We start from the raw sequence: 23,454 nt of genomic DNA on the forward strand, positions 1-23,454 counted from the left end.
AGCTTTCTCGTATAAAGTTTGATCAAAGTCAAGCTTTGTAAAGTTTGACTAATTTTATTTAAAAAATATCAATATTTACAATATGCAATCAATATTATCAGATACGTCATGAAATGTATTTTTATATTATATTGTTTTAGTATTCTAGATGCTCATATTTCTTGATATAAAATTGGTCAAACTTTGTGTAGTTTGACTTTGACCAAAATTTATATACGGAGTAAAAAGAAACCGATGAAGTACCACATAAGCAGCCACCGAGCACACCACATAACCAAATCATATCTATTGCCCTTCCTATAGAAATGGAAAAAAGCACATTAATCTATTTGTGTTTATTTCCATGTGATTTCTTCCCATGATTAAAAATATGCCATGGAAATGTGCATGCTTTTTGGACGACGTTTAGTTATGAAGTCTTACCCTTAAAGTCAAATAAATTACAGACCATAGATCTATTAAATCAAGAGACTTATATTTGTGCACTTATCTTAAGATTTTGAAATGAATGCAATACATACTTGTAGTTCAAAATCCCAATTTGAAGAAAATATGACTTTGTAATCCTTTGAGGAAATAAATACTATCTAAATGAAAATTTAATTCGGTGTCCGGACTCATCTGTAACCAATGAACAGTACATTGAAAACAAATTAAAAAAATCTGAAAATTTTACACATGAAAGTTTAGAGAATCTTCTAGGTAATGTGTCAAAGTTCGAGGTGTTTGGACATTTTAAGAGCTCGTGGCATAAAGAACAAAATCTGGTCTACACAGTGCACTTTTTGAAAGTTTCTTTGAGAAGCCAATTTTGTTATTTCTGCCACAAGCTCCTCAAATGTTTAAACACCTTGAAATTTTGCACGCGCCTAGAATATTCTCTAAACTTTCGTGTGTAAAATTTCAGATTTGTTTGATGTTTTTTTTCGATTTTACTGTTCATCGGAAGGTGCAGCTGAGCCTGGGTGCAGAAACGTCACATCCCTATCTAAAAGACTACATATCTCTCTTTCCATACTTAATTATAGTCCCGCTAGCTCTATGTATCAGACAACGCATGGTACCGATATGAGACTGTGGGTGGCCTCTTCCTACTCCTAACTATGATACCACGCTTGGGTTGTTGTGGATGGGTCACGCGACGATACCATTGCTTTGCAAGGTGTCATGTTGGCCATAGGTGCGCTGGCAGCGGACCCTGTCACGCCACAGACATTAATATTGCGGTGATGGCTAAATTAGTTTCAGTAGATTCACCATTAAATATATGTTTGTATCGTATGTACACGGCGATATACATTTTAAGATTCTTTTCATAAATTTGATTAAACTATAAATGTCTGACTTAAGATAACGCTAGAACTTTAGTTAGGGTTCCTTCGATTCAAAATAATTTTATAGGATTTGAATCTTTAGAAAATTTCCCTAGATAGCATGTTTAATTCATAGGATTGGAATCCTTAGAAAGAATTCCAAAGGATTGCTTTGCACTTTGTTTTAAAGGAAATTTTCCACCCACTCAAAACTACTTTTATAATTCCTTGTTTTTCCTACTATTTGGCATCAAGCACTCTATGGAGGTGTGCGCTCGTTTCTCCTTCTTGAAGAAAAAAGAGGGGAAAACCTAGGCTCTATCTCACAAAAGAAATAAAACCCTTTTCACCTCAGCCAAATAGTAGATGACACGTGGCCCTCACATCCCTCTTGAAAAGGAAAAACCTCACTTTCATATTAAAAAAAGGAAAAACAAAACTTTTCTAAAAACACATTCCACCGTGGTCAACCAGCAGGTGCCACTTGGCATAGTTGGTCGGTCGCCCTTTCTTTTCTCTTTAATGGGTTTAATTCCAATAATTTGCTTATCCTATAGAATTCAAGTGTGTTTGTAACTCGAATCTTATGTTTTTCCTATTCTTTTTTTTCTATTCCTACTAATCAAATATCTAAAATCTAACCATGGGATAGGACTACTTGGGAAAGCAATGAATGAGAGAGTGTAGTTGTCCTTGACATGATGACCGCTGCTCAACATAATATGACCGGTCACTATTGTCGTGGGGTGTGTGCCTGGCAAACCAGAATGCAGTGTTTAAATGCGGCATGGCCCATGTTGGGCACAATTTGGATAATATAAGTTATTTAGGTAGACTTATACAATTCTTTTCACATTGGATGGAGACTTTGTGAGCCAATTCAATTCTCCCACATCACAAAAAAGTAGTCCATGCGCAACGCCTGGGTAACACCATATCTAACCTTTGTCATTCTTTGCCATATTAAGATTACAGACTAATTGCAGAAGTCATCTAACTTTCGCTATGTGCATCTACCCTCTGCTAGGCTCTCAAGCAACATACCGCCAAAATAAAAATACATTAGAGACAAAAATGAAGACACAATCAATCCATACACAACGTTTGAGATCAATCATATTGTTTATTTATCTCTACTACTATAGCATAGCAGTTTTGAATTTGGATTCACCACTTCCCTCCCAGCTTCCCGCCAAAACGCTTTTGAGGTGCTTGGAGCCGTTGATTTCCCACATTAGGTTGACATCTACCGTTCATCAATTGTCAGCGCTACATATCCAACGGATAGCATGCGCCGGATTCGCCTCTCATGCCGTGAGTCGCAGGTCCACATTGAACCAGCTGCAGGAACCACCTAGAAGCTTTATGGTATTTCCCCCTTAAGAAAATATATAGAAGCTAGAAGGTTGTTCCAGAAACTTACCCGTCTGCGGCTGGCCGGCCGGCCGCAATGGATGGATTTTTTTAGCTTGACCGAGACAATACCTGTCTTATCACATAACTAGGAGTACTACGATTTTGATGTAAAAGAAAAGGAGTACTACGATTCAGCCGTAGTAGAAAAAGGGTATGACGCACCACTATCCAGGATATTTTGCGGCCAATTAATCTAGCTAGCGTGTAGGAGTCACATTTTTCTCAGCAAAGATAGAGATTTCTACCAATCCATAAACATAGAAGAAACTAAATAGATGCTTCACATTCTAATATGCTCACTATGTCATACTTCCTCCGTACCTAAATATAAGTCTTTTTATAGAGATTCCAATAAAAACTACATACGGATGTATATAGACATATTTTAGAGTGTATAATCACACATTTTGCCTCGTATGTATTCTAAATCTCTATAAAGACTTATATATAGGAATGGAGGGAGTAATTTAGATGGTAAAGGTTTTATTAAGCAAGGCTAAAGCTTTGCATTTTCATTAAATGAGCAAGGATTAAAGAGCATGTACAAGGTCGTATTAAAAAAGAGCAAACAGACTACTCTCTAGCAAATTCACAAAAAAAAAACTACTCTACAGGAATGATCGCCCCTAAGTGTATCACCTCGGTGACATACCACAACCTAGCCCCTTTCTTGATATTGCTAAATAGAGACGTAGCCAAAGATGCAAAATTGCGAAAAACTCGAGCATTCCTCATTCAAAATCTCCCATGACACGCGCTTAAGAAGATAAACCATGTCATTGTTTGGCTGCTCATTTGAGTCGGCCGCTTTGGTCCACCAAGTGTGGGTGGAGTTGAATGATGCCAGTTTCCGAGGTCGAGGTCCTTGTTTCCAAGCCAACCTTTGATCATGCACCAAATTCTTTGTGTATATTGGCATTGGAATAGGATGTGTCCCGAGGTCTCCATGTGACATTTGCAAAGATGGCAAAAGCTACAATTAGGCATCCTCTTTTTTGCAATTTATCATTTGCCAAGCAAAAAAATTGCACTTTGAAGACGCCCAAGCTTTCCAAACTGTCAGCTTGATCAACGACGAAGTCAAACCAAGAAAATGGGCATTGGATGCCGAGACAGTGGAGTAGCAAGCATTGGAGATGAGCTTCCAAATGCAAACATATAAAACTCTCCAATGTGCTCCATGGTTAATTCATCAATCAAGCGCGTGGTTTATAGGTTAGCGTGCAAAGCAGCGTGCAACTTACTAGTACAGTATATAGACCTCTCTCCACGACGTTTTGCTTATTTTGTCACCAAAAAACAAAGTATGGGAATGTCTCGTGCGTTCGGCGTATCAAATTCCTTGTGTGAGCTCCGTTTAAGTTAACACGCTGCTGATCCACCTATCGAATACCTTCGATATATCTGTCATACCATATACTCCACACAAAGAAGCAATAACGGGAACATCTGCCTCCGTGTGCAGACACGCATTTTTCCAGGAGGAGAGCGGTGCCTTCCACGGAACTTTCCAACCCGAACCGTGGATCGGGATCGTACGGCCGTGATCTCGCCACGTCCAGCCAGACGACCCCTTCGAAGCGACGCGACAGATTCTAGAGCGCCGCCACCGTGGTCGCCGCCGGCTCCGCTCGCGCAACAGCACACGATGCTGCGCCGCGTCGCGCCGTCGCTCCGCCGAGCCCTCGCCGCCTCCGCCGTCCCGCGCGGCGGCTGCGGCGCGCGCCTTCCCGACCCGGGCCTCTCATCTCCCCACGCCCTACCCCCGCAATGGCGCCGCTGGGCTTCCGCCGCCGCCGCGTCCTCGCTCCCGCCGCCTCCGCCGTCCCCTCCCCAGGGCCCGCCGCGGCACGCGGGCGGGGGGTCCGCCGCGTCCTCGCTGAACCCCGCCGAGGTGGCCAAGTTCGCCGCCATCGCCGAGACCTGGTGAGATCCCTCCCTGGCCCTCTGAGATGGTGAACCCCGGTGCTTATGCTCTGAATGTTTGGTTAAAATTTTGGAGCAAATTGGAGCTGCAAAAATTGCTGGGCCTGTTTGTAGGATCCGAATAGCGAAATAGGTCTGCCACGGGTCACAATGATGAGCATTGTGCACAGGGAATCAGTCACTGCTGGCATAGCGAACACCAGAATTAGGTGCAGCCATGAGTTTCTTAGAAGTTAGAATAGCCTGCAACAGCTAGTGTAGTTTGTCGACGCTTTCCAATGAATTTGTATACATTTTTGTTCTGTAGATATCAACATGCCTCTAGATATGTTTTATACGAGTACATATCAATGTGCCTCAACATGTTCAGGGAATTGCATGAAAAGTACTACGGTGTATGGGCTACTGTACGTTGAGAATGCCTACATAGTTTTTCCATGTTTAACAATGGTTATTAAAATCAAATCTGGTGTTTGGGGTCTTTCTATTATGTCATCTCTGTTCTATGAAGAAGCATTTGCTGCCACTATGCCAGTGCAGCACTTAGTATGTGTGTATGTTAAGATGCTCAAAGTGAAGGGTGTGACAAGTTTTTCCTTTGCATATGATTGGTTACTGATGATGATACTTCTTCTGGAATAAACAGGTGGGATTCTCAAGGTCCATTCAAACCATTGCATTTGATGAATCCGACAAGACTATCTTTTATTCGCTCCACACTCTGTAGACATTTCAGGTACATTTAATGTATCCTGTATTTTGTTTTCTGTGGAGCATTGCTGTTGTGGTTGTTAGTTTTTCTTTTCCCCCGAAGAGAAGACAAGTGCTGGACTGCTTATTGTACCGTTCCTTATTCCGTATTGTGATTATTTTCCCGTTCCTCAGTTCTCATCATCAATATCGCTGCCTTTTGTTGTATTTTGCCTAAGTTCATCCTACGGTATCCACATCTGTTCTACTTTGTCTAAAGTTAATTCTTCCAGGAGGGATCCATATTCCGCTAAGCCACTTGAAGGTCTTAAAGTTATTGATGTTGGATGTGGAGGTGGCATTCTCTCAGAGGTATAAAGCTTTGTCAGCCAATTTTTTTAATAATTAAAACCTTCTGGTGGTTTACATACTAGATGGTAAATACCCTTTGAGGGTTTTTCATCTGTGTGAAAGGGAGAATTAAGTCATCTAGTTCACTGATATAGAAATGGATAATGGATATGCAATATTTTCCTTCTTACTTGTCATATTTTTTTAATGTCAGGTATCACATTATGCAACTTACTCACATTGAACTTTTAGATTTAAATTCATATTCACAACTATAGCTATCTTCAGCATTTTGACTTACTAGTCTCTATAGCCTATAATGAATGTCTTATACTACCCATGGTATGTTCCCCTTGCCTACAGCCTGAGTTAAGCTTATTGATGTGTACTTATTGCATTTCTAATCTAGATATATACTCCCCCCTTTCCAGAATACTAAGTGCTAGGTGTGTCCTAACTTTATAGAAAACTTTGCTAATATGTGCGTGTGTGTGTGTGTGTGTGTGTGTAGTAGTAGTAGTAGTAGTAGTAGTAGTAGTAGTAGTAGTAGTAGTAGATATTGGCATATTTTTCTACAAACCTGGTCGAACTTAAAGAAGTTAGACTTAGGACAAACCCCAGAACTTCAAGTACTTTTGAACGGAGGGAGTACTAACTAGTTGGTTTGAAAGTGTCAGTCTTTGCCTCGGATCAAAGTCTTTGTAGTGTTACAATGCAATTTGGACTTTGACATGTGTTTTCTTCTGTAATTGAACTGCCGGATAAAATATTTGTTGACCTTTTGGATCATTTTTGTTGGATGACAGCCTCTTGCTCGGATGGGAGCGACAGTTACTGGTATTGATGCTGTTGACAAGAATATAAAGATTGCGCACATTCATGCCGTATGTATTACTCATCTTCATGTCAATTGTTTAGTAGAAATAGCTGTGCTTATTTTCTTGTCACTTATTTTATGTATAATTTAGATGAGAAAGGTATACTGCTAAGTTTTATTTATTGGCTTCCTGCTGATAACTGTGAAACATATAATGCTAATAAATATGGTCTTATTCATACTTTGCCTGATGATATAGCACATGATAACTATGCATGCAGTATTAAGCCTTTTAGGACTGATGACTAAAATGTTTTTTTCTTTGCCTTTTAACTTTAGTCCTTTACTCATGTAAACATCAAATGCCCCTAAAAGTGCATCGATTGTTCATGATTTTACACTGCCGGAATTGCCAGAACCATGATGGATTTATTACATTTTTCACCAACGATTTTTGCTTCATACCTTTGCAGGCATCTGATCCAACAACTGCTTCCATTGAGTATTGCTGCACAACCGCTGGTAATGACTTCCAGGGCATATTCCAGTGACAGTTAGTTATGTAGCTCCACTATGTAGAGTAATTAACCAGACTGTAAAGGAAGACCGGCAGCTTCCAAATTTAGACAAGATAGATTAAATTGAGATATACAAGTAATTTACATCTGCTGTTTCTTATGGCTGAAAATAGCAAAACTTATATGTATTATTGTTCATATGCAGAGGATTTGGTAAAAGAGAACAAGCAATTTGATGCTGTAATTTCTCTTGAGGTATGAACATTTTTCGTCCTGTCTTACACCCCTAGCCCCTGCTGTCTTCCAAAGGTCTTTGATCAAGAATAGATTGCCTCCATAGCTCATTTACCATAGCATTCACTATCAGAGAGGTGTTTTGGTAATTCATTGATGCGTGATCCCTTTTAAAACCTTTGTTTGATATTGAAGACTGCTTTTATCATGTATTACAGGCATATAGGCTATAGCTTCTGCTAGAATCATGTGTTAGGGGGGCTGCTGGCTCTAACCACTCAAAGAATGGATACAATCTAATAAGGGATACCATCCCATTAGTTAGGACAGTTTGACTTATATTTTATTTGTCAGGGGCATCAATACAAAGAGAAGAGCCATCTGCGCCATCCAATCAATTAAGCTACAAGAAGTTCATCAATCTATTCTGCCTGCATGTGTAGTCTCCCTCATTTTTTTGTCGTCTCTCAACCCCTAGAGTCAAGTCATGTGTTCATCGAAAAGGAGACACCAGTGCAAAATATTGGGAGAACTTTGTGAATATCATAACACATAACACACTGTATAAGCTCTTTGTGAATAGGATGATTAAGTACTGTGTGCCTTGCACGTACAGCTTTCTTAACTGAAACTAGTGTACTGGATCAAAAATAAGAATTGCCTTAATATCTTTGCAGGTGATTGAGCACGTCGCCAATCCTTTGGAGTTCTGCAAATCTCTATCAGCTTTGACAGCTCCTAATGGTGCCACTGTGATTTCTACAATCAACCGGTCAATGAGAGCATATGCGGCCGCCATTGTTGGTGCTGAGTATATTCTCAGATGGGTCAGTCTCATTGTCCATTTTGCATTTTTTTTTGTTTCAATTCCTACAGAAGATTGATTCACATAGTTGGTAGTCTATTATGTTGGGAGTAATATGCCATTTCACGGTCGCTAGCTTAGCAAAATCTTGACTCCTGAGATTGTAAGATGTCCTAATGCTAATGCTCATGACCCATGAGCAGTCTCAAGCCAAAAGAAATGTCGTTCAATTCATCAGCCTGACATATGGCTTTGTGTATGCAAATGGTAGGAAGGGCCGTGTTATCTTGATTTTTAATATGCAAGGTTGCACAGCTCACAGATAAACAAAGGTGTATGGATATATTGATCTGTATAGCTGTGTTTGTTGGGCTAGAATTCAATAAGGGTTCAGATCCTCCAAGGAAATAGAGTGCTATCATGTTCATTTGCAAAATAATCAACAACCTGTTTCAACATATGCTCATTCCTACTAAGGTTGATGCTCCGATGAATCTGAATCAATGATACTGTACTCCTAAAGTCTTGATGGTTTTCTTTGTACTTTTACAGCTTCCTATAGGCACACATGAGTGGTCCAAACTAGTCACCCCCGAGGAGCTAGTCCTAGCACTGCAACGAGCCTCAATCTCCGTAAGCTACTAATCACTCCCACGCGATGATCTTGCCGGCACTTTATATAACTGACAGCTTTGACATCTTGTCTCCAGGTGGAGGAAATGGCAGGGTTCTTCTACAATCCGTTGACTAGAGAGTGGTCCCTGTCTGATGATACTAGTATAAACTACATTGCTTACGGCATCAAGAAAAGCGAAGCACCCTCAGCGACACTACAGTAGCAAGATTAGCTAGTCGTGGTTGGAGAGGATGGATCGTTTGTGAATTACTGGAACAATTTTTGGGAAGCAAAACTTATGCCACTTAAGATCTGGCAGTGATCACAACCAAGTAGCGGCAAAGAAAGGTTGTACTCCTGGAGTAGTCTTGTTTTCTTTGAGAAGTTGATGGGAGAGACCAGCTAACAAGTAGTGCTAGTTTAGTTTCCACTGTTTGTAATAAATGTATGCTTCATACAAGTTCATCAAGTTTGGGGTAATCCCCTGATCTACATCACATAAACAGAAATATACTACCTCTGGGCAAGCAGGAAATGTCAAGTCAAGTGAAGGCTAATGTTTTTTGGTCATGTTCATGTCTGCATTTCTTGTACTTGGTAGATTGACAATTTGTTATGCTAAATAAAACGGATTTTCTGGAGGGGAACTCAAAATATATTCTGAATTTCTTAAGACCAAAGCCATACTTCCAATGCCATTTTTGTGCCGTGAGGAAATATATAATAGTCAAATTTTGCTACTCCCTCCGTCCTTTAAAGTGTGTACTTTCTACTTTGTTGGAGGGTCAAATTATCTCAAAGTTTGTCCGAGTTTGTGAAAAAATATATCAATGTTTGTGAAACTAAATAGATATATGATGAAAATATATTTTACCATGAATCTAATGTTAATAATTTTCCTTTTTTCTGAACATAGTACAAATGCAAGCAACTCATACGTACACGCACACTCATCCCTCGCACACCCTACCCATATGAGCATCTTCTAATTTGATGGCATAAATGTTGATGTATTATTGTATAAATATGGTCAAACATAAAAAAAAATTGACTTTCAAACAAAGTTGAAAGTACACTCGGGACAGAGGGAATACTCCTTAACCTGCAAGCTTATTCTCCATTGCAGATTTCCACTCCATTTCAAACTTAAAACAAGCAAAGTCAGCCTGATGAAAACATAAACATACCAACCACAGGCTTGAGAACAACCACCAACATAGCATTCTTCTCTTGTACTAAAAATTAGTCCTAATCTCAACCATGATAACATACTGGAAGAGAACCAACCTTACACAGTCTCATATATGATGGATCCATACACATCGGACATGCAACACTACTATTAAGGTTCAAACACAAGTACACAATATCATCGCTTGTTTATTAAACGCAGGATGAACTGCCTACTAACGGTTTGATCAGCCATAAGGCTAACTACAGGGATGGCTGAAGGTGGCAGCCAATAACACCAACGCATTACAGTCATAGTAGTAATAACCATTTCATTTTGCAACCAGACATGCTCATGCACCATCATCATCTTCGACAGTGTTGACGCGCTCGCACTCATCGATCCATTCGCTGTATCTGCAGGAAAATTAATATGATCTTCAGTTCCTGGTCTCTGACGTATTTGCACCAACTCACTAGTCAAGAGTTATTTGTTGAATTTGACTTACATATCAATAGGCTCAGTCAGCGCTGCACCAAAGAAAACAGAGAATTAGTACAATACCAGAAACATGTTGGTCAGCAAGGGTAAAAAATTCTACTGAACACTGTTTCCTTTACATGAGATAGTTATACACAAACTTGAAAACATGTGGCACAACAATGGTTAACCCTCTACAACACTGTTTTTCATTTAAGCAATATTATTATACAGGTTCAGTTCTGAACTTGTGATGATGCAGGTTTGTTTCAAGCAATTCAGTTAACTCAGACTTGGACACGATAAACATAGGGAGCCACATGACCTGCCTTACAGACATGATGGTGTGATTAATGGCAACCAGGTAAGAATATAACTGTACATGATTGCTACCTCGGCTCTGCTTCATTATGACCTAGTTGATTAGAATGACTAAACCCCCAAGAGTATATGAGATGGACATGGCTGTAGGAAATTTATAGATAAGCTATACCCTGTTCTTAAAGCTGTAAGCATTAGTTTGAGAAGAAACAAAAACAATTGAGATGTCTAGAGCCAAATTTCTAGCTGAGAATCAATCAGTACAACATCTGCATTAGGAGGTAAAATCTGCAGTTTTATGTAAAATTTGGGCATACCGTTTACGGTTGTGCTGAAGCTTTCCTGGCAGATTCGACAATTTGCCTCACCAATCAGATTCTTCATATCACTGAAGAAAAAAAGGGGGAAACCCCAGTCACAATGCTGAATTGATAGCCATCCAATATCAACCAATGAACAGGAAAACATGTGAAGGTAGTACTAACATTCGGCATTCAACACTGCTCCCGTGATTGCAGAACGGGCAGGAAAAGACCGTGTCGAGCTTGTCCATCCGCTTCTTAGGGGGTGGCTTAGCAGCTGACTTTCTCTTCCCCATGGTTCAACTTCTTTTCTTCCTTCAAAATCTACCAAGTGTAATTGTTATAATCCATCAAATGATGATAAGACAAATAAAAACATTAATGGAGTTGCTAGTCGCAAAGAGCATGCCACAACAAGTATTACTCCCTCCGTCCCATAATATAAGAGTGTTTCTGCGTTTTTGACAACGCTCTTATATTATGGAACCGAGGGAGTAGTTAATATCTTTTGAAAATGGCAACGATTATACACAAGGAAACCCAATGCAATCTGCGTAGTGCAGAATTGCAGAGTCCTAATTACCATAAAAGCAAGCACCGAAGGGATTTTAGCCAGTACCAAGCTATCTGGCACGCCATTTTCTTCTAGAAGCAACCAAAACTTGTAACCACACAAGATAGCAAACCAATCACCTACGAATTGGAATCCAGGAACACGATACCAATGCCTAATCCTGCCGCCATGAACAACGCATCCACTACCAAACTATCAACAAATCGACCAAGACGTGCTTAAACAAGAGATAATTTGGCACAAGCAGGGCCCCCAATCCAACCCAATCTACCTCTCCCCGTTGAGAATTCGACGAGAACCAGAAAATTTTGGGGGTAACCCTAGCCATCCATCCGTACCGCACGGGCCAACCCCAACCCACGACAAATCACGAAGACACCACCCGGGAACCCGGTCAAGAGCGCCGCCGCGACGGATCGCGCCCCTCCCTCCCAGAACGAACACGAATCGCGCCCCCGACACGAGCCAGGGAGAACCGCGAGAGAGAAAATCCACGGCGGGGGCGTCGGGACCTCGGGGCAATCGGCGAGGCGCGCGGGCAGGGGCCGAGAATGCACGCGGATTCGAAGGGTATTGGGTGGGGATTCGTCGTGCTCACCTCGGGGCGCGCGTCGCGTCGGGCAAGGAGGCTTCGGGAAACGCCGGGAGAGGAGGAGGAGGAGGAGAGAGCCCGAACGGAAACCCCCCGTTTTATGACGCGACTCGCGACACGCGGCGTCGGCCAGAATCGCCCTAAACCCTAAGAAAAAAACAACTCAAAAAGAAAAACCCTAGGAAAAAAAATACTTGGGCAAACACAAAATGAATATAAGTGCTATATCTCGCTTATAGCGAGTGTTCCTTCGGGGTCTATCATGAAGCATTTTCACCCCCTGCCGTATTGGGCCGGTCTGTTTCTCATCTGTTTCTTCCGTTCGCTGATTTCGATCGAGAAGATCCCTCGTGGTGGTTGATGTATATTGGTTGCTTTCAGGTCTTTTCTGTTTTATTTTTTTCTTTAGGTTTTCTCTATTTCTTCAACAGTTTTCTTCCGTCTTATGTTTTTTAATTGGTTTTTTTCATGATTTTTATTGGTTTTGCTTTTCTTTCTTTCTTTCTTTTGTCTTTCGTTGTTTCTTTCTTGGTTTTTATTTGGTTTTTGCTTTCAGATTTTCGGTTTTCTTTCTTTGTTCTCCATTCTTCTTTTGTTTATTTCTTGGTTTTCATTGATTTTCTTCCTTTTCTTTGTTTCTTTCTCGGTTTATGAATTGGTCAACATTTTTTGTATACACGTTTTTATTTTTTTCAGATTTTTTAATAAATGGGCAACATATTTTTTATATAAATGTTAAACGTTTTCAAATGCTTCATTAACATTTATCAAATACAACATTAACATTTTTGTTATGCATGGTCAACATTTTTTCTATACACATTTGACATTTCTGAAATGCTTGATGAACATTTTTTCAAATGCAAGATTAACTATTTTTTAATACACAACAACATATTTTATATACATTTTTTTCAAATGCTTAATTAATTTTTTAATACAATACAAGATTAAAAAATTCAATACATGGTCAACATTTTCTTTATACATATTTTACATTTTTCAAATGCTTGATTAACATTTTTAAAATATATGTAAATAAATTGAATACATGGTCAACATTTTTTGTATATACATTTAACATTTTTTTAAATACTTGTTCGAAAAAATTTCAAATGCTTGATTTAAAAAAAATTACTCCCCCCATCCCATAATACTCTCTCCTCCTCCACCAAATCCCTCCCCAGCTTATGGATTCTCCTTAAAAAAAACTCCTCCAATTTTTTGCGGTTAAAACCTGCTATTTTAGGTGCATTGTTTTTGCTTGGTGGCCCTAATTTATGTTTTCCCTAACTTTTTTGAAGATTTTCTGGGTTAGATTTGGTTGAGAGAAAATAGATACGGTGTGTGCAATGACAAAAATGACCAACAATACTTACAAGTCGCGGTTCATGGGTTGAACGTCCATAAGGTATGGTAAAACACTTAAGCATCATTCTGAGCTACATGATACATGCCTGAGTTTCTATAGGTCATCACTCTCAACAGCCTAGAAAGGTGGTTGCATGCTTCTTCGTACACCATTCTAGGGGCGATTTGCTTGTCCTTCTATGCCTTTCCATACTTCACTTTTATATCCAAAGAGAGTTTGCACCAAAGTAATCATCAACTTCAGCTAATGGTCGAGTCTACGACTATATGTGTCGTCAATTTATATCCGATGAATTCAGAGGCCAGCTGATAATGCGTCTTGAATGCATTAGTTGTTGGTGGTTTTGCACAGGTGAATAGCATGACAACTTGATATCTTTCACCATCCATTTTTTCATGATTCTTGCATGGACTTTCCATGAGCATCCTCGTCTCTAACATTTAACGGTGCATGTCTATGGTGCTTAACAACATTCCCACGCAACCACATCTTGTATTCTAGCATGTCCTCAGACCGCAAGCCTTTCTTTAGATAGGATTTACCGGTCTCCTCGGATGTACTAGTTGGGCACAATTTCGGCTCGATCACCTTAAGCATGCCGCCACCAGCTACAACCTTATGGGCCAGGCTAAGGTCACAAAACAATGGTATTCTGTACTCCCGACTAGTGACTTCTATGTAACAATCAGTTTCTTTTGCCGTGAATCCTTCTCGTAAAATCCTAACTCTAACCCTAGGTCATCCACATCACAAATCACTAATATTTGACAAAATCTAAGGGTTAGTACACATCACAAACCACAGTTTCAATAATTCAGCATGGACTTGGAAGAAATCTTCAAAAGTAGTGTCAGAGCTCACATTAAAAATGCCATCAAAATACACAACTCCAACCAACCAAATCGTGAGATTTTTGGCCCAGCGTTAAGGTCAAAACGGTGCATTTGGCCGGCGGCCGTTGGGTCAGTGGCCAGCTGACCACCGGGTCCCACCAAGTCGGCACTCCCAGCTGACCCAAATGCCGCAGGCCCGTGCGCCGCCGCCACGCACCTGAGCATGGCGGCCGCGCGGCAAGCGGCGGGCGCCTCCGGCAGCCACCACCAGCACCCGGTGCAGCACGCGCACCTCGCGGCGCTCCTCAACCCGACCCCGCGCACGCCGCCCCTCCCGTCCCCGCTCCGCCGGCGCCACCTCCCGCTCTCGCCCCAGGCCGCCTCCCGCCTCGCGGCCTCCTTCCCGCCGTTGCCGCTCCTCCTCGCCCTGCTCTCGGCGCTCCGCCTCCTCCCGTCCCCGCCACCACCGCGGCCCTTCGATGCGCTCATCAGGGCCTACGCCTCCCTCCCCTCCCCGTCCCTCGCCGCCGCAGCGCTCGCGTTCGCCAGGTCGGCGGGCTACGCCCCCTCCCTCCCCGCCTACAACGCCGTGCTCCTCGCGCTCTCCGACGCCTCGCTCGCCTCCGCGCGGCGCTTCCTCGAGGGCTCCATGCTCCGAGCCGGCGTGGCCCCCAACGTGTACACCTACAACATCCTCGTCCGCGCGCTCTGCGCCCGCGGCCGCCGAGAGGAGGCGCTCGCCGCCGTCGTGGACGGCGACATGCGCGCCGCGGGGTGCGCGCCCAACGCCGTCACCTACAACACGCTCGTCGCCGCGTTCTGCAGGGCCGGGGACGTGGGCGGTGCGGAGAGGCTCGTCGCCGCGATGCGTGAGGCCGGCGTGAGGCCGAGCCTGGTGACGTTCAACACGGTGGTGAACGGGATGTGCAAGGCGGGGAGGATGGAGGACGCCCGCAAGGTGTTCGACGGAATGGCGAGGGAGGGATTGGCCCCCGATGGGGTCAGTTATAACACCTTGGTGAGTGGGTACTGCAAGTCAGGCTGCCTGCATGAGGCACTGACGGTGTTCTCGGAGATGTCTCAGAAAGGGGTCGCGCCAGATGTTGTGACGTTCACGTCGCTTATCCACGCGATGTGCAGTGCTGGGAACTTGGAGCGGGCAGTTGCCCTGGTGGGGCAGATGAAGGAGAGGGGCCTCCGGATGAATGAGATCGCTTTCACAGCACTGATAGACGGGTTCTGCAAGAACGGGTTCTTGGATGACGCATTGCTCGCAGTGAAGGAGATGAGGGAGTGCAGGATCAAGCCTTCGGTAGTGTGCTACAATGCGCTTATCAATGGTTACTGCAAGTTAGGAAGAATGGAAGAAGCGGGGCAGTTAGTCGATGAAATGGAGGCTAAAGGAGTGAAGCCTGACGTCGTTACATATAGTACAATTCTCAGTGGGTACTGTAAGATTGGTGATACAGATTCTGCATTTGAATTGAACCGGAAAATGGTGAAAAAAGGTGTGGTTCCAGATGCAATCACCTACTCATCGCTCATAAGGGGTCTTTGCGAGGAGAAAAAACTTGGTGATGCATGTGAACTCTTTGAGAAGATGCTTCAACTCGGCCTACAGCCTGATGAATTTACTTATACAACGCTGATTGATGGCCATTGCAAGGAGGGGGATGTTGAGAAAGCTCTTTCTCTGCACGATGAGATGATAAAGAAAGGAGTTCTCCCTGATGTTGTGACATACAGTGTGCTTATAGATGGGCTTAGCAAGTCAGCACGTACAAAGGAAGCACAACGGTTACTCTTTAAGCTGTACTACGAAGACCCTGTTCCAGACAATATTAAATATGAGGCCCTGATGCGTTGTTGCAGGAAAGCTGAGTTTAAGAGCGTGGTGGCTCTTCTTAAGGGATTTTCCATGAAAGGCTTGATGAATGAAGCTGACAAAGTTTACCAGTCAATGTTGGACAGAGATTGGAAGCTGGATGGTTCAGTGTATGGTGTACTCATTCATGGGCATTGTCGGGGAGGAAATGTTCTGAAGGCTCTCAACTTCCATAAGAAAATGCTGCAGTGTGGTTTTCCTCCTAATTCAACAAGCACCATTTCATTGGTTAGGGGCCTATTTGAAGAGGGGATGACTGTCGAAGCGGATACCGTGATTCAGGAGTTGCTGAATTGCTGTTCGCTAGCAGATGCAGAAACATCGAAGGCTCTTATTGATCTCAATCGGAAAGAAGGTAACGTGGACGCTGTGGTTGATGTCCTCCGTGGCATGACAAGGGATGGGCTACTTCCAAGCTCAGGGTGAATTGTGGTATGTAGGAACCTTGTTGTATTTGTGGAGCACTGAATTAACTGATGACCATTGATCTCTTTGGAGCACTTCTTGGCTCATGCCTTGCTGAGCGTTATTAATGATACAGGATGATATGCAGTGAACAAGTATTTGATTTATTATTTTTTCAGATCCTATCATGTGAATACAAGTTGTTTATAAATCCTTGACTAGGTACTAGCACACTGTTGCTTAGGTAAGAAGAATGGTTATTGCTGTTATCAGGTTAAGACATCATGTGATTATGTCCTTGTTTAGGACACTAGAAGATCACGATTAGATATTTGCGAACTGATTAAAGTTGTCTTGTACCCTGGTCTCAGTTAACAATTGACACATTGATCCCAGCTAGCACCTCTATTGGTCTATTAACATAATTCCTTTTTTTCTTCTTCCAAGAAACTGGGCAAGAGCACCGCCTACTTAAGGTGAAAATAGTGTGTGGTCACAATTGATGGTGGGGGCCTGTTTTAATGGGAAATGGAACAGGAACCATAAGCAAAAATATGTCAGATTACTCCAAAAAAATTGGACACTACGCCGTCCAACGGTGTCATGACCGGTCGATGGCATTACGAGTGAGGGAGGCCACCTCCTGGAAAGTGAGCCTTTTATGTCTGAATATTTTGTGGTTGTGTTCCTTCCAGGCGTTCCACAATGATACACAGCACAGCAGGATTCTGCTCTGTTCCTTGTTTGTCGCCTCAGGCAAATCATCCTGCCAAGGGGGGGTCATTTGGAAGCTGTCCTATCTATATTCATGTAAAATTTCTATTTGTATTTTGCCCAAGTTTTGTAAGACGGCACGGGATATCTTCTTATTTTTAACTCAACCTCGTAACAAGTTTTAATGCGCCAACTGCCCTTGTATATTGGTCTTGACTCTTGAGACAAATGTCTACATGGGCAATGACTTCAACTAATCTACATTCATTTCCTCCTTTTGTTTTTCATTGTTGAGCTAGGTTATAGTTATGAACTTCGTATGACTAAGGAAATCTGATGCAGAATCTACTAAACTCTGGTGAGTTAGACTTGCTAGCATGATGAAATGATGCCATTTTTCGGGGTGCCTTTCTCTTGGCAGCAAGTGCTATCCTTGATGACCTACCAGTTGTTTAGCCCCTTTGAGCAATATATCAAATTATCCTGACTTAATAACAATGAAAAATTGCTAGAAGAGCTCTTGACCATATCACTCGTGTTTTGGTTTTGTGTGCCCTTCTTTTCTGAATAGTTTGTCTTTTAAACATAACAATATACTCTAAATCTGTATACTGTGACACTGCCAGTCCCACACTCCCAGTTGGTTTATTATGGGCAGCCAACGGAAGATATGCTTCTAGTATTGTATCTTTTACTATGATAGGCTAAATGAAACAAGATGGCTCCTTGTTTTCACCATTTTATTTTACTTGGACAAGAGCTAATCTTGATAAAGAAGGGAATGCGCCATTGTTTGTATGTGCTGGTTGTGTGTTTCCTTGTTTTATTATTAGACAAATTACCTTGATTTCATTCACTGACTTCAACTTTTTGGTTTTGCTGCAGAATGAAGAACATAAGTGCCCAAGGGAGCTGCTTATGTTCCACCAACACCAAGGCACTTGAGAGAAAAAACGAACTGTGGAACAGGGATAATGAAAACTGGCAATCATGAGTCATACAACACTGTCAAATGGGGTGTTGAAGGTTTCTAATACCATTTTGTGTAATCTCTACCGCTACCAATGAAAAAGCTTTGCACATGATGTGCTTGCTGCTCATGGGAATGAGGAGCACGAAGAAAAAGGGATAGTAACTGCCGGTTCAAGTATGCATGCAGTTTGAACCTATCATTTAGGGATGCAAGCGGGAGCCTGCATAAACCCATATGTAAGTGTAGTAAAAGATAACCTAGTGTATTTTTTTAGATTAACATAGAATTGACTTTTGATATACTTGTATGTGGGCTTCACAACTTGCTTGCATCTTTACCTATCAGGTATGTATGTATGTGTTTAAATACCATTTATTTCAGAAGTAATTACTAACGATTTACAACTTCACATCAAGTAGTATTTTTGTCACCTCTAGCGACTTGATTTATATTCTCTACAAGGAAGCAGATTTAACACCTAGTTAGCTTCTGAAGAAGTCACCTAACCCAGTTACATAGTAACTATACGATGCTACAAGGAGCTTCTTCCAAGTGTCTTTTCTTAGGACGTTATAGATTCCTATATTCTAGACCCATATAATAATTGTGACATGAGTAAACTACAAAAAGCCACCACTTCTGGAAACCTTGTTACACGCGATTATTGCTATTTTTCTTCTGCGCGAAACCACCATGTTTGAGGCATGGTGTTACTAGTTACCAAAATGGCCGGTTCAAAGCTCTGATGGAATGCAACCAGTCAGCCTGACATGTCAACGCTTATCTGGTGGCTAGCCCTGAAGATTCTCCTACTCAGATATTAGAATCACATGATGAATAGTTGGATACAACTATTATCCAAGTTTTTCTTTGTTAGTTATTACAATAATTAAAATCACACAAATACAACTCTATTTTTAAATACAGATGCATGTAGCTGGGTGAGAATGTTGATTTACATCGGGGTATCTGCACATAACACCATGTAAGTCAAGTATGTGTGCACTAGTCTCTTTTACTCTGACCCATTCACTCTTTCACAACCGATAAAGCCGAGCGAATCAGCCGAACACATGGATAGAATTTGTGGTGTTGGGCGCGCATGGGAATCTGATGCCCCGCGTCCACTCGCATGTGTGTACATAGCTTGCATCAACCACATTAATCAGCACCAGAAAACAGCATGTTTCAATATTGTTTTGTAATCTCGGTACATAGGATATCCCTACAAAGGAAGTACAGACAACACATGCATACAGTTACCAAAGTCCGTTTGTGTGTTTATATGCACCCATTTAGCTAGGACCTTCACTGCAGAATCGGTGGGTGGCAGTACGGGCCGCTGAGCCAGCCCTCGGCAATCCGTCTGTTAGCGGTGTCGCTCAGGTGCATTCCATCCCAGAGGAGGTGGCTCGCTGGGTCATGGCAAACGCTCGAGCCATCCATCCCGCACAAGGTGAACAGATCAAATCTATGCGGTGCACCGGCCTTTCCGCAACAGCTCATGAAGGCAGTCTCAAAGCCTGCATACCGAAATCAGTCTAACAATATTTAGGTGACATTCAGGGTTCACGATTTCATTTTCTCAGTTTGAATTATAGCAACAACAGGAAGAGAAGAAAAAGAACACTGATATTGGTGTTTAATTTGCTCAAACTACTGAAATTACATTTGAATTTAACTGAAACCCAAGAAATACCGGCCTGATTTCCTTTAAAACCTGGCCCAAATTCAAGTGATATTGATTTTTAACTGAAACATAAATATTTTAGTAACACTGAAACGTTGAAATTTTGTTCCTATTCTTGAGCCTAGTAACGTTTGAATCATTGAATTTGGCAGGTTGCTCAATTATTCCTGAGTGAATTCCCAACTAATAATTGTTCTTTCGAAAGAAAGAATCACCGGCTGCTCATTTTGCAAGGCATCGCTAACATGGTTGCCGAGACTCACCGAATTTTCTGGGATCTTGCACTATTTGGTAGATGTGGCTTGCGAGGTCGGCATACATGATCCGTGCGTGTGGATGCTTCTTTTGAAGCTTTGGGAGGCTGCTCTGGAGGAAAGAGTTGTGCCTTTTGAACAACGCGTTGTGGTTTCTCAGGCAGCCGTACTTGTCATAGTCACTTTTGTTGGAGCTCTCGAACATGCTCAGGTAAAATGGAAAGCAACCCATCAGAGCGATGTTTGACACCACAATGTCAACTGCGCCGAGTGTCATTAATTTCTGCATGTTTAGAGCATATGTTAGGATACAAACTGCATGGCTGGCCACTTTATTTGTTCATGTATTTGTCACTTTTCCATCTGTGAGGCATGGTTTCCAAAATAGTTGTACTTCTCGTGCTTGAGATATTGTTACTGTTGTAGCATACTTCGGTCCAACTGAACGTAACTAATTATTTCGTTGGTAACTTGGTATGCATGTTCAGGTAAAAAACGACAAGCCTGCAAACAGAGGGAGAACTATAAAGCTTTGCAGTTACCTCCACACCAGATATGATGGTGTTCACTGTTCTGGGTATGTTCTTGCTGGCCTCGTCTACCGTGGATCCATTCACCAGCTGGATGCTGTAGTCATTCTCCCCCAACTGAAACACAAACAGGGATTTGGCCAAATACATCTTGCAACCTATATACAGGCACATATTTAAGTTAGTAAACTTTAGTTATGGCACCAAAGAAAATATTCTCGTGTGCGTAAATCAGTCGATCAAATGATTGAATATATTAGAACGAGTTCAGTGTTTAATTACTCTGCTGTGTTCCACAGATTGAAGGCAACAATTGTTGGAAATTGTCGATCTGGGTGTTCATGGAGCCGTCGTAGGCAGTGAACTTGAGGCTGGCGTTGCTGTAGTCAAGTACGGTGCCGCCGATGATGGCCATGTTCGCCCCTCGCTGGAAGTCCTTGCGGGGCGCCTTGGATGGCAGGGGGAATGGCAGCCCGAACGCTCGCGCTGCACTCACTTAAACTATGTCAGTGTGATGACATTTTAACAAGAAGTTCACGGAATGCCCACATAAAATGGGCAACTCCAGGTTTTTGAAGCCAGTCAGATCAGAAATGTTTGGACACTGCATTTTTACCCAGGAAGTCGATGTTAACCCGGCCATCGCTGCACCGGCAAGTGGGCTTCCCGAAATAGGTGACACCGTAGGGGAGACGGGTGAAAATGCCCAACAGGCTGGCAGGCCCGGGCCGGCCATCAACACATAAGTTACCGGCATCGGACCCCGAATCGCCGAAGTTGAAGATGGCGTTGTACAGCGGTCCACTGCTGCCACCTGATCTGGCCGCAGCAGCGGTAGCTGGAAGTGCAACCATCAGGCAGCAGCATGAGAAGAGAGCGGTCGCCGCAACTCGGGCAATGCCTATGCTCATGATGGCCAAGGTACTTTATCTTTGCTGTGTCTCACCCTCACGTACTGCCGTGTATATATAGCACTTGCGGGTGCCATGGGTCCATGGGCCCTGCAGCAATTGGCTCGCTCGCATTGAACCTGATGGAGAGATGCGCATTTGATTTATCCCTGTGTCTGTAAACCACAAAGCCTGTGATACCCGACTGAGCCCCTTCCCTCTGGGCTTCGCTCCCCCGTCCCACCTCTCTCTCCCTCGACTTGTATGTGAGACTGCTGTTTCATCTGGACTTTGGGTCTATACATCTATAAAAGATTCAGGTGGGGAAAACTCCCCCCCGGTTAAAATTGAAAAAAAAAAGCCTGTGATGATTGATCCATCCGCCCGTCTATAGTGTGGGCGCACAAGATCACTGAATCTTGTTGACCCTAATTGGTATGTTCATACTTCATACTACTTTTGGTGATGTATCGAGAAAATTAGTGAATCATGGTTGTGATTGTTCCCCACAAACGATATGATTTCTTATCATTCAATGATTCTGTTCCACAAACCATATGATTTCTTATCATTCAATGAGCATCTTGCATTTCATGAAAATTGGGGGTTATATAGTCCTTACATAAGGGCCAGCCTATCCAACTTTCAGACATTAGGATACGTTCAAGGCGTGGGTGTTTTTTCAACATGTATAGTGGTCGAGCCAGCCATATCTTGACAATTAACATCGGCATGGGTGCACATGCAAGATTAATTGGGATCTACTCCCTCCGTCCCATAATGCACGATTTTGGATGGGCTCCTAACGAGCTTATTTTCACTATTTTTGTTTGTAGTTTTGCAGGATGTTTTTTGGCACTAGTGTTGTGTCAAAAAACGTCTTAGATTATGAGACGGAGGGAGTAGTATCACAGAAAATTATGCAAAGGCATCAATGTTGTTGCTTGCACAGATCTACAGCAGAGGCCACATGCTTCCCTCTTTAACTCGTATGCATGCAGGTGGTAGGCATACTATCTCTATGTTAGGATGTGTACAATAAACACACAAAATTAAAGGTGACAAGCAGAAGCAAAGAAGGGGTGACTGAGATACAGTGACTTGCCTCTAGCAAGATGAGGCTTGGGTGTTTTGCAGCTTTCATTTAATGGGTTTTGGGTGTTTTGTAACTGCCCCCCTCTCATCTGCCCAGCAGTGAACTAAAGCAAACAGGATACCTCAAGTTGGTATGAGATTCAGAGATTCAGATGAGGCTTGGGTGTTTTGGGTAGAATATGGAGGTCACATAGGTTTTGATGCGAGGAAAAGATGCACCAACTTAAGCAAATTTGATCGGAAGGCGACTTCATGCAGATTTGTTTGTTCCAAAGAGGGCATTAGAAGGAAAGGGCAAACCCCGATCGTGAGCGTGAGCCAAAGCGTTTTAAAGCTGAAACAAGAACTAATTGTAGAGTTCAGATGGTTATTAGATCGAATGTTTATAGTACTGCTTGCTGCTACAAGCATGATCTGAATGTTTAGTTCATTGCTCATGTGTGCATCCAGTTCATTATTTGGATGAAATTGTAGCCAAGTGTACAAGCAGACTTGCCTAATATATCCAGTGTTCAGTGCTACACATTTGTTCAGTTGTACCGCTTGCTACAAATTTGTTGTTCTGTAGCGGTTCGATTTTTCGGTTGTAGAATCTGAAGCATCAAAATTTATGTATATACTAATGCTACACATTTTCAGTGTTCAGTGCTACTCCCTCCGTTCCCAATTACTTGTCGTAGATATGGA

The 23,454-nt window shown here is 42.4% G+C and overlaps 4 protein-coding genes across 5 annotated transcripts; 2 read left to right on the forward strand and 2 right to left on the reverse strand.

Annotated features, from left to right (window-relative positions):
- Positions 1–4,208: 4,208 nt before the first annotated feature.
- Positions 4,209–9,333, forward strand: LOC125522525 (ubiquinone biosynthesis O-methyltransferase, mitochondrial). The gene is made up of 9 exons (XM_048687577.1): positions 4,209–4,655; positions 5,302–5,391; positions 5,639–5,717; positions 6,503–6,580; positions 6,987–7,035; positions 7,237–7,286; positions 7,943–8,092; positions 8,623–8,703; positions 8,781–9,333. The coding sequence occupies exons 1-9, from the start codon at positions 4,378–4,380 to the stop codon at positions 8,907–8,909; spliced, it is 984 nt and encodes a 327-aa protein (XP_048543534.1). The 5' UTR covers positions 4,209–4,377; the 3' UTR covers positions 8,910–9,333.
- Positions 9,334–9,881: 548 nt separating this feature from the next.
- LOC125524301 (transcription elongation factor 1 homolog) lies at positions 9,882–12,289 on the reverse strand. Its single transcript, XM_048689375.1, has 5 exons — positions 12,133–12,289; positions 11,144–11,284; positions 10,976–11,046; positions 10,366–10,387; positions 9,882–10,273 (listed from the first exon to the last, which is right to left on the reverse strand). The coding sequence occupies exons 2-5, from the start codon at positions 11,254–11,256 to the stop codon at positions 10,210–10,212; spliced, it is 270 nt and encodes an 89-aa protein (XP_048545332.1). The 5' UTR covers positions 11,257–11,284; positions 12,133–12,289; the 3' UTR covers positions 9,882–10,209.
- Positions 12,290–14,443: 2,154 nt separating this feature from the next.
- On the forward strand, positions 14,444–20,283 carry LOC125521349 (pentatricopeptide repeat-containing protein At5g39710-like). 2 transcript variants are annotated; one of them, XR_007289212.1, is made up of 3 exons: positions 14,444–16,648; positions 18,221–18,544; positions 20,151–20,283. XR_007289212.1 is itself a non-coding variant. In XM_048686415.1 (2 exons), exon 1 carries the CDS (start codon positions 14,555–14,557, stop codon positions 16,640–16,642), a length of 2,088 nt encoding a protein of 695 aa, XP_048542372.1. In that variant the 5' UTR covers positions 14,444–14,554; the 3' UTR covers positions 16,643–16,648; positions 18,221–19,339. The 2 variants fall into 2 exon arrangements, 1 of the variants encoding a protein (XP_048542372.1); XM_048686415.1 differs by lacking the exon at positions 20,151–20,283 and having other exon boundaries at positions 18,221–19,339.
- On the reverse strand, positions 19,474–23,356 carry LOC125521350 (GDSL esterase/lipase At5g45910-like). The gene is made up of 5 exons (XM_048686416.1): positions 21,399–23,356; positions 21,065–21,268; positions 20,795–20,940; positions 20,262–20,535; positions 19,474–19,831 (listed from the first exon to the last, which is right to left on the reverse strand). Exons 1-5 carry the CDS (start codon positions 21,691–21,693, stop codon positions 19,617–19,619), a joined length of 1,134 nt encoding a protein of 377 aa, XP_048542373.1. The 5' UTR covers positions 21,694–23,356; the 3' UTR covers positions 19,474–19,616.
- Between the last annotated feature and the right edge of the window lie 98 nt (positions 23,357–23,454).

Source organism: Triticum urartu, chromosome 7, assembly GCF_003073215.2.
Source record: "Triticum urartu cultivar G1812 chromosome 7, Tu2.1, whole genome shotgun sequence".
NCBI lineage: Eukaryota > Viridiplantae > Streptophyta > Magnoliopsida > Poales > Poaceae > Triticum > Triticum urartu.

Coding starts and splice junctions, on each gene's coding strand:
- LOC125522525 (XM_048687577.1), top strand. CDS start 4,378: ATGCTGCGCCGCGTCGCGCCGTCGCTCCGCCGAGCCCTCGCCGCCTCC. Junction 6,581..6,986: donor AGATTGCGCACATTCATGCC/GTATGTATTACT, acceptor ATACCTTTGCAG/GCATCTGATCCAACAACTGC. Junction 7,287..7,942: donor ATGCTGTAATTTCTCTTGAG/GTATGAACATTT, acceptor ATATCTTTGCAG/GTGATTGAGCACGTCGCCAA.
- LOC125524301 (XM_048689375.1), bottom strand. CDS start 11,256: ATGGGGAAGAGAAAGTCAGCTGCTAAGCCACCCCCTAAGAAGCGGATG. Junction 11,047..11,143: donor AGCAGTGTTGAATGCCGAAT/GTTAGTACTACC, acceptor TTTTTTCTTCAG/TGATATGAAGAATCTGATTG. Junction 10,388..10,975: donor CTTCAGCACAACCGTAAACG/GTATGCCCAAAT, acceptor TCTTTGGTGCAG/CGCTGACTGAGCCTATTGAT.
- LOC125521349 (XM_048686415.1), top strand. CDS start 14,555: ATGGCGGCCGCGCGGCAAGCGGCGGGCGCCTCCGGCAGCCACCACCAG.
- LOC125521350 (XM_048686416.1), bottom strand. CDS start 21,693: ATGAGCATAGGCATTGCCCGAGTTGCGGCGACCGCTCTCTTCTCATGC. Junction 21,269..21,398: donor GGTTAACATCGACTTCCTGG/GTAAAAATGCAG, acceptor AAGTGAGTGCAG/CGCGAGCGTTCGGGCTGCCA. Junction 20,536..20,794: donor CCATCATATCTGGTGTGGAG/GTAACTGCAAAG, acceptor CTAAACATGCAG/AAATTAATGACACTCGGCGC.